We start from the raw sequence: 13,712 nt of genomic DNA on the forward strand, positions 1-13,712 counted from the left end.
CATTATTCATGTAGATCTGAATTAAAAGAATATTCATCTTCTTTTAGGCCTAAAATACTTGCAGATTATTTGAAAATGATGACACTGCTGAAGAAGATTATAATGGTGGAGTGAGACTATTTTTAATTTTTGACAATATTGATTTTGTTGATATGACTAGTTCATATTTTGAGGAATATGGGACTTCTAAACATAGTTTTTATATCATTCTTTATGCCTAACCTTTAGAGTTTAGCATTTCGTCCTAATATTATGTATCGTTATAATCATGGTAGATTTATTTCCAAATTTAATTATTTTCTTTGCAATGATGGTTGATTTTTTGATATGATTATCTTTTATTAACATTTATATATTTTAAAGTAATCTTATATTATATCATGTGATATTGATTTATTTTTTAAAACTTTTAGGATATTTTCTAGCATTTCTTGAATTATTAATAAATTATTAATGTTTTTAATGATTTGCACTATTATAAAATAGCATGCATGCTACTATCACCATGCACAATGGTTCCAAGAAACTTATGAGCTATATTGCACTATTTTTTATTGATAATTATGGTGGAAAATCCCCAATTGAACTTGCCACATCAATTACTATATTAGATAATCTCCCCCACATCCATTGATGGGGGCAATGAATATGTTGCTTGCCACATGATATAGTCTGCCGCATGACTTAGGATACCACATAACATAGAGTACTATGTGATGTAGACTGCCACGTAATATAGATTGCCACATGATGCAGGTTGGTACATGATGACGATTGCCCCTTTAAGGAAAAAATTCACAATTATGGGTGGCTTCACTGAGTCTCAAACTCTGCGGAAGCATCATGGATTTCCACACTCAACCCCTAAGCCAAATCTTATTATCAATATGTAGAAGATAACTTACTTGTTTAATACATTAAGATATATTGCCTCAATTATTAAAAAGCTTCCAATCGCTGATTAATTATATAATATTAACCAAATTAAAGTATATAATAGTATTTTTTTAATAATATTAATAGCTAATGTCATGTTGTAGGAGGCTATTTAAAGCCCCATTTTATTCTATGATGGCTAATGAATGATTATTGGAGAATTGTGTTTTCTTGCTTGGAGCATTGTGAGAACTTGTGAGTTCTAGTGGAGACCTTCCTTGGAGAGGAAGGAGATGGCGCAATACCCACCAACTTAGATAAGTCGAGTTCGTGGCTTTTCCTTAATCCTCTTTGTTTTCTTCTATCTTTTTTTTTCCAACCCTTACTTACCGGTTTTCCTCCACATCACCCACCAATTTCCCTCTTGAGCCTCACGGCCTAACACCCCACCTCCACCCCAAACCGCCAGCCATCTTACCCAACCATCCCGCCCAAAATTTCCACGACCTCGCACTGCCGGCAATCCCTCCTTGCCGCCGGCCATAGTCTTTGACCGCCGGCCTTGAGCCCTTGCCGCCGATCTCCTCACCTTTTTCCCTCTTTTGATTTGTTTCCTATTGTGGATTTGTTATGTTAGGGAAGATATTTGAATTTGAAGTCAAAATATTTGAAATTCAAAATCTTTCCTAATATGTCACTTCTATTTTAGGAAAGTAATTGCTTTAAATCTTATTTCAAAATTCAAATCCTTGAAGATTTAAATTATTTCTTTCCTAATTCTAAATCCTAAATTGGAGTCCACAATTGCTCTCCATTAATTGCCTATCATCCCTGCATATCGCCGGCCCCCATGCTCACATATTAATCACGTTGCCATTATTTCCTAATCCCCTCCATTAGTTAGGAAATAATTTGAATTTATTCATAATTTCCTCTTGGCCGCCTATTATACCGAGCCTGGACGGATTTATTGCTCAAGTAATTATATTGCTTTAGGAAACTCATCAAACCTTCCCTAATATCTCTTCTCTGTTTGCCGCCCAACGCCTGCCTCCCTCCTCTACCCGTCTCCCCTCCTCTCCAGCCTCCATCTTCTCTCATTAGACTAAGCTTTGGATGCTTTGATTTCTTCTCTCCCAAGCAGTTCCAATTAAACCAAATATTCAGAGATTGCCCTCAGCTTTTGAGTAAAACCTGAACCGAAATTTCAGATTTTGGTATCAGCAGTTGGAAGAAGATCCTTATTCCTTCATTGGAGAAACTTCTTTCTCTACAACAAGGATTGAGGTGGCTGACGTCAAGAGGAAAATCTCCACGTCTCCTTAAGCAAAGGTTCTCCTTTTCGCTTGCATTTTATTTCTTCCAAATCTAAATTCTCATTGGATGATTGTAATCACGGAAGCGCCTTAAATTGCTCTAGCCAAACCTAGTCACTTGTAGGAATTGAGTGTAAACTTCTATGCATCCTACGTCTTATTGTTAAATGAGGGATTAACTTGAAGCCTACTATTTTGTCTTGTTTTTATTTTCTTGATTACCTTGAACGTTCAAAATTTGGCGCATGTAATTTAACCTATGCAGGATTGACTCCTTAATTGTTTTATTCGCCGTGAATGCCTGCTAATAATTTTATTCGGGATTTATTCTAATCGATGAGTTGTGCAAAGTCTGAAATAAAGTCACAAGCATATCATTTTAATTAGTCCTGCATCACGTGCCCTACCACGAGCAACCCATTTGTCATCCATATGTGGAACATTGATATTTTGTTGCTCACAGAATGAGGCTACATTACTGATGAAGTCAGTCCACTTGTTATCTCTCATATAATGCAGTCTTTTTTTACATATACGCATCAAAGACATAACATTAACAATATCTTGTTCTCCTCTCTGTAAAGTTTGTGATAGTTCATTAGTGATACCAAGAACATCTTTCATAAGATGTATGTAAAAGGTAAACTTAAAGGTCTGTAACGATTCTAATAAAGCATATGCCTCACTTTTTTGTTCTGAGCTTAAGCCATCTTCCAAAATGATTTCTAGAACATCAATTACTGTAGAGAACATTGTAATTAATCTTAAAATTGATTCATAGCATGAACCCCACCGCGTATCACCAACACGCCTAAGGGTTATTTCTTGATTCAAGCCTTGCCCAGATAAAAGATTTTCACTTTGTAATTCATTTAATGTCTTCTCACATTATATTTCTCGAACTTGGTCGCGATGCTTATAAGAAACACCAACAAGATTCATTACACTCGAAATGATAGTAAACAACAAATTAATATGAAAATGATTTTTTGCCACTGCCACCAATGCTAATTAAAGTTGATGTGAGAAGCAATAAATGTAATGTGCAAATTGATTTTTATTCAGAAATAGAGCTTTCAGACCATTAAACTCCCCTCTCATATTACTAGCACCATAATTGCTTTGATCCCGTATTCTACATATGTTCAAACCATATGTTGATAGGAGTTGTTCAGTCGCCAATTTAAGACTATTTGCAGTAGTATCTGATACATGAGAAATCCCCAAAAAATGTTCCACTATCTCGCCTTTCTTATTAACAAAATGGATTACGATTGTCATTTGCTCCTTAGTGGATGTGTCATGTGATTCTTCAACTAAAATTGAGTAAAATTTATCACCAATCTCCTCAGATATAAACTTTATAATAGCAATAGTGAATGCTCTAGTAATATCTTTTTGAATATCAGGTGCAATTAACTTTAAATTCTCAGGACCATTCTTTAAAATCACATCGTTTATGTCTTTGTTATGTTCAACCAAAAAGTGCACCATTTCAAGAAAATTATCCTAATTTTTGGACGTAGAAGACTAATCATGTCCTCAGGAAGCTAGCCCTTCAAAAAAAATCTTATGCAATCAACAGAAGTATTGAGACGGATATGGTATGCAGATGTAGCTTGATATGTTTGCTTTTGGAACACAAATCCAATATCTTGACTCTATTTCAGTAGGTCTTCAGAACTACTTCTAATATTATTATGCGCACTATTATGACCTCCTACATGAAGATCAAATTTGTTTGTTTTTTTCCAATTCGAAAATATATTTTTATTAAATGCTTCTTCCACTTCATTGCTTCTACCTAGTTTTATGAACAGATAACAATAAAGACAATATGATTTGTCTTTTTTGCTTATGCTATACTCTAGCCAATTAGAGTATTTGTCAAACCAAGTAGGATTAAATCGCTTGTCTTTCATCCCAAATTTAGTTTTTGGAAAATCAGGACTGCGAGGTTGAAATGACCCTCGTTGTAAATATATTCTCCGAACTTCATCCATAATATTAGGATTAAAGTCAACAATGGGAATTCGTAGTCCTGGATCAGATGGAAGATTTTCAACCGTTACTTCTATATTGTTGGGTAAATCAACATCCAGTCGAATACACTTTTCGTTATGATCTTCAACCTGATTGCTATTGTCATTTGATGTTTTTGGAATTGAAGATCGTTTGAAATATCTCTCCATAATATTCGAACTCAAAGATGCCTTAAGATTAATTTGATTATATATCTATTCAGAAATCAATAAATAAAACATACATAATCAATCTTATAAATGCAAAGAAACAAACAATAAAACTTATAAAATCAAACAAAATAAAATTAAAGATCTCACAACAAAATGAAGACAAAGCATTGAAGTAGGAAAATCTTTGCAAGGAACAAGTCTATTTTATAGAACAAATGATATAATACCACATTATAACTTAAAAAAAAAAAAAACCTCACGGCTGTATTCCGTCCGAGCAAGCCCACAAAAGGAGTGAGAGTTGTCGGGTCTAGGCAGGGGAGAAGGCACGTCGTCTGCCGCCGCCGGTCGCTGCGTTGTGAGTTGCGGCATCGCTTGCGATGAAACACGGAGAGAGGTTGTGAAATCGGGAAAGGCCGAATGGTTGTGAACCGGTAAACTAAAAGAAAATTTATACTGACTCCTAATTCCTAAACCCGGTTTTTTATTTTTTTGTTGTGTGGCTGTAGGTACAGGTGCAGTATTTCTGTGATAGAGAAGTATACTGTTCATAACTCCCCTCAAGGTGGTGACTTAGTGTGGTGAACAACTTGTTGCAAAGAACAAACTATGCGGTGGAGAGATGTTTGGTGAAGGCATCATAAATTCGATATTGAGAGGCTACATGATGAACCACAGTGTAGAATTATCCTGTGTCTTTCGTAATAAATAGGCCAATTTGAACTTGAAGAATCTCAAGCGTAAAATTGATTAGTTAGTCAAGCCTAAGCTCAAGCTGGGCTCACTTTAGTATGAATGGATTCATTTACACCCCTATTTATAACAATTGATTAGGAAGGTTATATTGATGACGATGAGGTCTAAATCAGACTGTTGTACTAAAGTATTATAAACTTATTCACGCAGAGTGACAAAAAACAATAGGTTTAGTATGTTTTAGTGTTGACTGAATTTAAAGTAATTGCACAAGAAATTTGTGAGTTAGCCTGACTAAAAGGGGTGTTGGTATCCAATGATGTTTTGTATGACCGCATTCATACAAAGTAGCAAGTGGGATATATGCTAATAAGCAACGCTATATTGCAAATAAGCCAATTCATCAGGATTGAATAGAACATGTTGAAGTTGATAGACACTTAAATAAATAAGAGAGGAAGGGATTATTTGTATGACCGCATTCATACAAAGTAGCAAGTGGGATATATGCTAACAAAGGGGCTTCCTAGATTGAGCTTTGAAACACTTGTTGACAAATTGGAAATAATAAATAACAATTCTCGAACGGGTGTGTGGAAAATGTGCAAATAAAATATCTGATTTCCAAGGATGAGAATATTATTATTTTCCTGTTTTTATTGTTTAAAATTTTGATTCTCCAAGATTTATTGTTTCATTTTCTGTTATTGTTGGTGTATAAATCCATCCATGGGCGTTTGAATGAATTACTCAGTTAGAACATATTTCTTCCCTGTTTCAGTCGGACTATATATATATATATATAGGATGTAATTGCATTCACTTGTGTGATGCTTAATTATTTTATTTAGGTGATGATTTTTTTTTCAAACAATTATATTAAAAGAGAATTTTTTTTTATAATTTGTATGAAAATATGTACTTAATCCTTGTTTTAATACCTTGAACTTTGGATTTTCCATCCTTCAGTATTTTTTGGTTATTGAATTTGTTCATAAAAATACAAAAAAAGAAGTATTGAGTGCATAACAATCGTTGGAAAAAATGGTTCGAGATTATTTTTTTCCCCGAGCAGCTTAACTGAACCTTTTGCAGTTCCCCATCTTTTTTTGCTAGATCTAAATATTCTAAACATAAGGATTCCCAGGAAATTGAAAACAATGCTTTCTTTATTTTTGGATCTGTAAAAGAAGTTTTCTTTATAGTTATGCCATATATTTTCTTTCTTTTATTTGTTTTTTGAAATTCTCCTCTTTATATCTCTAGTGATTGGCCATAATAAGTTTTTAGTCTTTTAATTCTGCAAAGTCTTAAATCGCGACATGGAGATTTACACAGCATCCCTAGATTATTGTGTTCCTTGATAGAAATGAATAAACTCATCATTACTCTCTTAAGTCATGATGATAACAAACAATCTCAAAATTAATGAGCAAAGCTCTTTAGTTTATCGGGAAAAAGCCTACCAATGTGAAAGAGTATTGATTGTCTGTTGGTTCAAACAATATTTTTTGTTTGGTTGCAGTCCCTTGTAGCTCTAATCACTAATGTTACGGGCAATACTTTCTTCTGGGGTTTTGCTTGCCTGAGTAGGATTTGGTTGGTACAACTTTTGCTATTCTTTCCATTAGTTATCTGCTATTCTTTCCATTAGTTATCTGTGGCTGTTTTTCCATGAATTAAGTTTATTGCTGTTTTTACCATAACATGAGTATAAAAGAGCTCCGAGAACATCTTACCAAAATTAGAACCAATTTGAACCAGGGTGCTTCTATTACCACTTCCCCCTTTTTCTGGCTTATTTTTCTATGCATGTCCTCATTCTAATTCTACTTACATATATATGAAATCATTTATATATACTTTTGTTATTCATTTTATTTTTTAAAATGTGGTTCTCTGTTTATAGTATGTGAATTTCTTGTTCAGACATTTTGATAGTTATGCTGTTTAGAAACTTTGCTATTTTCTCCTGCATTATTATTTTGAATTTTATTGTTCATTTTTCCCATTGATGCTGTTCGCAGGGATTTGTTTGGATCGCTTATTATTTGGCTCTTATGCTGTCATCATAAAGAAAGAAGTGCTGCTTCAAAATCCAAAAGTGTTGCATTCAATGCTTTGTTTTGTCAGTTACATTAGTTATTTGTTAAGGCTTTCCCAATGCCTCACACAAATTCAAACCCTAATAGTGGAAGTCATACACCAGCTAAGAGAAGCCTTCCTACTTGGATGAGTTCTAAAGAAAACAGTAACAAATCCCAAAAGAAGCAGAATGACGCATGTGAAATATTGTCGAAAACTGATATGGAGGAATGCACTGCTACTTCATATGATGCTAATCAAAATAACTTCGAGTTTTCAAGACTCTTGGTAAGAAGGAAGACATTGGACAGTTGAACGAAATTTTAAAATCGTAGGCTGGGAATTATATAAACTTGTACGTTATTAACTTTGAAGTTATCTACTTTGTATGAAATAAATGACATGAAAATTCTCATATTTTCTTGGATAGGAAGGGGTGGTTTTTGTTTTATCTGGATTTGTTAACCCAGAGAGAAGCACATTAAGGGCACAAGCAGTAGAAATGGGAGCCGAGTATCAACCTGATTGGGCCTCAGGTTGTACCCTTCTCGTATGTGCATTTCCTAACACTCCTAAATTTAGACAAGTGGAGACCGATAATGGCACTATTGTCTCAAAGGTATTTATTCATTTATTCCTTTGCCTCATCTTCATACTGTACCATTCTTTCGTTTATTTTGATACCAAATTATTGCCCTTTGAAATCCTAAAATGTCATATATTTTGTGACAATAATTCATTATAGTTTTTTTTTTCTTATGCCAATGTAAATATTTCTAGGAGTGGATTTCAGAGTGTTATAACCACAAAAAGCTTGTTGACATTGAGCGCTACCTCATGCATGTTGGAAAACCATGGAGAAGATGTGCCGATCAAAGTCAGCTTAATAAAGGTGGTAGCACAGTTAATCAAATTGTCATTAGCTTAACATTTTAAATGTTATGTACCAATCTGGTTTTCACTCTCTCCATTTGTACCTGAGATTTCTTTGTCTGTCAACAACTCTTATGGTACATAGATGGAGGACATTTTTAACAGTTGAATTTTCCCTCTGATTGGATGACGCTTCAAATGTCTAGTTTAGACCCTAAATCATTGTGTTTGCTGTTTTTATTGTATCTCAAAGTTGCAATGCTTCATTTCAATTGGATTTCTTCGAATGAGGTATTGAAACTTCTTGGATATTAAAATGGTTTGTAATGATATACATATATGATGCAGTGTTACATGTTAAAATACCAGGTAATGCAAGATAAATAGAAAATATAAAAAATATATTTTTCTTGTTCGTGCTAAACTAATTTTCTTTATTAGAAAGTGAACATGCACATAACCAATGCATTAAAAAAATTTTGGAGAAAGTTTTGAGAAGAAATTATTTACAAGAAAAAACTTCAGCAAATTAGTTTTAGGGGACATATGAAACCGATCACTCTCGAGGGTATCCTATTAATTAGATAAAAGTCTGTTGTGATAGCTTGGAAACTTAATTATGGAAAAGAAGAGTTCCGTTAACTTTAGGAGATGATGATTTTTCCTTTCTATCACTTCATTTTTTTGGGAGTTGTCAGGATATGAGGATTGATGAATAACATATTCTTTATTGAAGAAAGATGGTATAGTCTGATTAAAATAATTACCAGCATTATCAATTCGAAATTTTTGGCTAGCGTCAAAATTTTTTTGTTGCTATAAAGATAGGCAGGATAAGGCTGTTTGATGTGAAACATACATGCGATGGAGTTACTTTAGGAAATTATAGGAAGCAATTTGAACAAAGTAATCAAAATTAAAATTATCATTTGTAATAAAAGAGTGAACCTTAGAATTCTTAGTTTTAACTCACTTAGGCAACGAGGAGCGACATTCGATTAACCAATCAATTAAAGAAAATGTAAAGAATAATTGTACGCTACGACAATAAACAAGAATCCACGAATTAATAAAGAGAGCTTTCACCTTTGGAGCCCATACGGCCATACGCTCAACTAGTCTAGGCTTTAGCGGAAGAAGAGTCTCCACCTTAGACTTGAGGTCGCTCCGAGGAGGAAGGAGCCTTGAATCGTCGTTCTTGGATAGGTGGCCGGAGTTTGGAATTCTTGACAGCAATTTCTTGACGGTGTATTCGGCGGTCTGGAATGTCCGGACGGTGTTTGGAGACCTTCTAGCAGGCTGGACAGCAAGAAAACATGTTCCAAATCTCCTTGGACAGCTGCTATAGGGTGCTGGAAGTGTTTGGACAGCAATTTTAGATCTCCAATGGTGCAGGACAGCAGGCTGCCTTGGCTGGAGTGCTTGAACACAGCAGATTTTAGGGGGAAGGGAGGAAAAACCGTGAGGGGAGACTTGGGACGGGAGCAGCAATGTGTGTAACGCTTGGTTGTCACGGACTGGGGAGGGGAGAATTATCAAATCTGAGATTTTATTCTCAGAATTAATCTACATGAAGATTTCCTATTTAGTTTAGGCCTCCAGCCGTTGGAAATTTCCCATTAACTGAAGGAAATAAAAGCATGCCAAATTTCCTGCTTGAAAGGGATGTGGAATAGGAAAGGATTTAAGGCATTGGCATTGGATTTCAAATTCAGAAAATATGTTGGCCGGCCATAAAGAAAAAAAGGGGTTAGGAAATAAACAAGTGGGGACCACATGGTTAAGTGAAACTTCATTAAATTCTGAAGTAATTTCAGAATTTAATTGTATTAGGTAACTCCCAAATTGAATTGAAATGAGAGGGAAATAGAATTTGAATTTCAAAACATCTCTTAAGTGTCATTAATTACCTTGCCTTAAGATGAGCCCTTGATTAGGCAATTAATTAAGTCACCTGGAATTGGCATTCACGGTTTGGCAAACAAGGAGATCCAGCGGCAGGGAAACTGCAAGGAGGCGGTGGGCTGGAGGGTCACGGGTGGCTGTTTTACCGTGAAATTGGGAGCCGTAAGGGGGGGGGGGATGGCTGCACGGGACGGGATGGCTGTGGCTGACGATGTCCTCATCACTGTTATAAATTTTATGTTTGATAATATTTACCAGTATCATCCGAGTTTAATTATCTATGGAAGTGACAAATCTTATAACTCTAAAAATGTTATGGATTTTTTAGGGTCTCAAAATATCAGAGTGAATTCACATAAAATCAGTAGAGAATCTTGATCACTTTTAGAGATAAAAGTACGGTGATGTTTTGCAATTTCACTAGCCTTACTGTGAAAGTTTTTAGTGTTAATATTTGAAAAAGGGAATGAAACATACACAATAGGGTTTTAAAAGAGAGATGCCTAGTCTATAATGGCGTCCCAAATGATTTTAGCATTTAAAGTGGAGATGAGCTTAAAAGGGTTCTCTTTAAGAAAATATAGCCATCCGTTTCTCTAACTCACCCAATCATTTACCCTATATTGAAATGTTGCCTTGTACTTGTTGTCTTTAGTTTTATAAATTGATAGAAGATTTTATACAAGGTGAGAAAAATGAAGTACATTGTTGAGGGTAAATATAGAAGAAATAGAAATATTCCCTTGAGCTCCAATAGTTGTGAGGAAGTCATCATCTACTTTCATTTTTCTATTATTTAGGTAAAGTTTATATGTTTAAAAGGGGCTGGCAAGATTTTTTACGTTATCGGTGGCTCCTGAATCTATCTTTAAGGAGACCTATTTGAGGCATTAAATACACCATAGTTAGAATTTGTACTATTTTGAGCTTGAGAGCATGACTCAAATAACTTTTCTTGGGAGTTGAGGAAGTTTCATAGTTTGCTTATTTTTTTAATTTGTTAACCCTGTTGTGGTTCTACAAGATGAGTGTTATGCTTCTTGATCTACATCAAAAAAGGGAAAGACATCTTTTGAGTATGTGTGGACTCCTTAAGGATGAAGAAGGGGAAGAAGAGAAACTAGAGAGGGAGAACCTATAAATCTTTTATTTCATACTCTTTTCTTATAATAGGAGGTCTATTTATCATACTTGGGTAGACCAAGTTTATAATATAAAATCAGTCTATCTAAAACAAACTAAAAATAGAATAAAAGAAATAAATTATGCTTATTACATGTGTATAGGCTATTTAGTTTGTACTTTCTTTGGCTAAAGATATATTGCTAATGTCTAATACTCCCATCCCCATTGAAAACAACCTTGTCCTCATGGTTGACAAAAGAAAAAGTTGAAGAGAGGGCAACAAAATTTTCCTATGTGGCATCATCCGAAAATTTAATTTCCATTACAAGAAAACTTGAACAAGTTGTAAAAATGTAGAAGGGGAAAAAGGCATAAGGAGAAATTCATTAGAACCATCATGAATCGATTTATAACATTTTTAGAATGTAATATAACTTTCTGAGAGGCAAAACCAAAATGGAGTTTGGAAAAAAAAAAAACTCTATGTAATTCATTTAAAAATTGATGCATTATTGGAATAAAAAGTTTATCTTGAATGGTGAGTATATTAAGGGCTCTAGAATTAATGCAAAAATACCAAGTATCATCATGTTTTTGAACAAGCAATATCGAAATAGAAAAAAAAGATGGGATTATGACGAATAATATTGGAGTGAAGCATTTTAGAACTAATTGTTTCTTAGCATTCTCTTGAAAATGAGGAGAATGACAACGACATATTAGGTTGAGATAAGGATGAAAGATAAATATGATGGTCAATAGTACTAGGTTGAGTTAAACCTAGTGTTGGTTGAAATAAATGTTGAGATTGTTTGAGTATGGTAGAATTATATAATGATAGATGATGTGTAAAAAAAGAAAACTTGTTAGAGAATGTGGCGGTTGTGCATAAAGGATTTTGCCTATGGAACCAAGTATGCTGGTAGAAGAGGAAGTATCTTGATGGAGTAAAGTTTGTGGACGGTCAATACACAAACTATTAAGTTTATTGTCTATGAAATCCATGAAAGAATCAATTTGTTGAAGGGATGAGCCAATTGAAGCAAAGTGAACATCAACTTGATGTAAAAATTTTTGGATTTTGGAGAAGTGCAATTCTTGATTGATTTGCATTGCCTGTAGAGCTTCGGCCATAACTGTGTTCTTCATATTGATTCGATATTTGTGGATGTGGAGGTTTGAAAATATTAGAATCTTGAATTGGTACGGAAACCTGCAGCTGTTTGGATCAGGTGGCCGCAGTTGTTGAGTGGAAGGGTGTAGGGGCGGCTGATGGCTAGAATCTGTAGGTCTTGAAGGTCCTGCCAACTGCAACTGAAGTGTTGGTAACTGTTCTTGAAGGTTCAAACTGTTGTTCTTGAAGAGAATGAGTTGAGTGCTGAAACAGGAGTGAACAGAATTGCAGTTGGATTGGTGAGCAACACTGTTGTTCTTGAATACTGGTTCTTGTAGCAGATTGTGAACCGGTGAAGGTGGTAGAAACAGTTCTTGAAAGTTGGCGTAGGTGTTGAAGCCTGTGGATGAATCTTGCGGGTAAGGAGAGATTGGTGAAGTTGTCCTCAGCTGTGGAGGTATTTAGCTGGAATCTGTGGACTGAAGAAGGGCTTCTGCGGCTGAAAAAATCAGCAGAAGAAGGCTACGGTTGCGTTGGAATTGGAATGGATTCAAGAACAGCAGGCTGTGAGTGGGAGCAGCGCCTAGATGAAGATGGTTGCTGCTGTTTCTGTTCTTGGTGTTCTTGAACAGGAAAATGCGGCCAAATCGAAAACTGCTGCTGGAAACAGATGGTGAGGTTGGTAATGTTGTGAAGATGCAAGGAAAAAGGAAGAGGAATGATATGGATGGCTGGTTTTCCGAACAAAACAGCAAGAAGGGAGAGTAACAGCCTCTGGTGGAAGAATCTTGCAGCTGGCAGCCCACCGGAACTACATCGGGCTGCTGGAAATCGACAAAATGCAGGAAACGGAGTGCAGGACTGCAGTAGAACCTGAAGGTTGCGGTGGAGCAGTATTTTCTGGTGGAGAAACACTATCTTGACATCTGAAATGGAGGTAGGTGGCGGTGGAGGAGACTGGCCGTCTGAAGAATGGGGTGGATGTTAGTTTTGTGTGGAATTTGATTATGCAGATCAATCGTGTTGTCCTACTGCCTTAAACCTCAATTTTTTATCAGTTGAGTTCACTGGAAGGTTGTAGGGGGTCCTTCCCTTGCTTGGGTTCAAGTGCTTCACACTTTTTTCCGCACTACCGTTTATTGCTGCGACGCTGTACCTGAGTGTTGCGATGTTGTGTACCCGAGCACTGTTGCGCTATATAGTTTGTTTGGAGACAAATAGAGAGTGGAGCGCCGCGACACTCTGAATCTCGGCGCTCCGGTGCTTCATACCCCAGCGCTTCGGCACTGTTAAGCAGACTGGAGACGGAGAGTGGAGCGTCATAGCGCTCCAAATTTGGCGTCGCGGTGCTGCAAGACAGGCTGGCAATTTTCTTACTCGTTTTTCATTAAGTGTGTCATCCCTTGGTGGGTGTAGTTACATTTTCTTTTTTTTTTGTTAATAGAGAACAATGTAAGAAAACAGAGAAGCAAGGTAAGGGTGAGAGCGAAGATAGATCTGTACTATTTCTCTCAAATTTTCACTAGT

General features: G+C 35.6%; 1 protein-coding gene across 1 annotated transcript in view; it reads left to right on the plus strand.

Moving 5' to 3' along the window:
- The first annotated feature begins 7,081 nt into the window (after positions 1 to 7,081).
- The window catches only part of LOC110106293 (DNA-repair protein XRCC1), a 33,052-nt gene continuing 26,421 nt past the window's right edge, over positions 7,082 to 13,712 (plus strand). Inside the window, 3 exon segments of the mRNA XM_020836146.2 lie at positions 7,082 to 7,456; positions 7,599 to 7,787; positions 7,949 to 8,060. Coding sequence (XP_020691805.1) covers positions 7,247 to 7,456; positions 7,599 to 7,787; positions 7,949 to 8,060 — 511 coding nt within the window. The 5' untranslated portion in view covers positions 7,082 to 7,246.

The sequence above is a fragment of the Dendrobium catenatum genome, unplaced genomic scaffold (genome assembly GCF_001605985.2).
Source record: "Dendrobium catenatum unplaced genomic scaffold, ASM160598v2 fragScaff_scaffold_1021, whole genome shotgun sequence".
Taxonomy (NCBI): Eukaryota; Viridiplantae; Streptophyta; class Magnoliopsida; order Asparagales; family Orchidaceae; genus Dendrobium; species Dendrobium catenatum.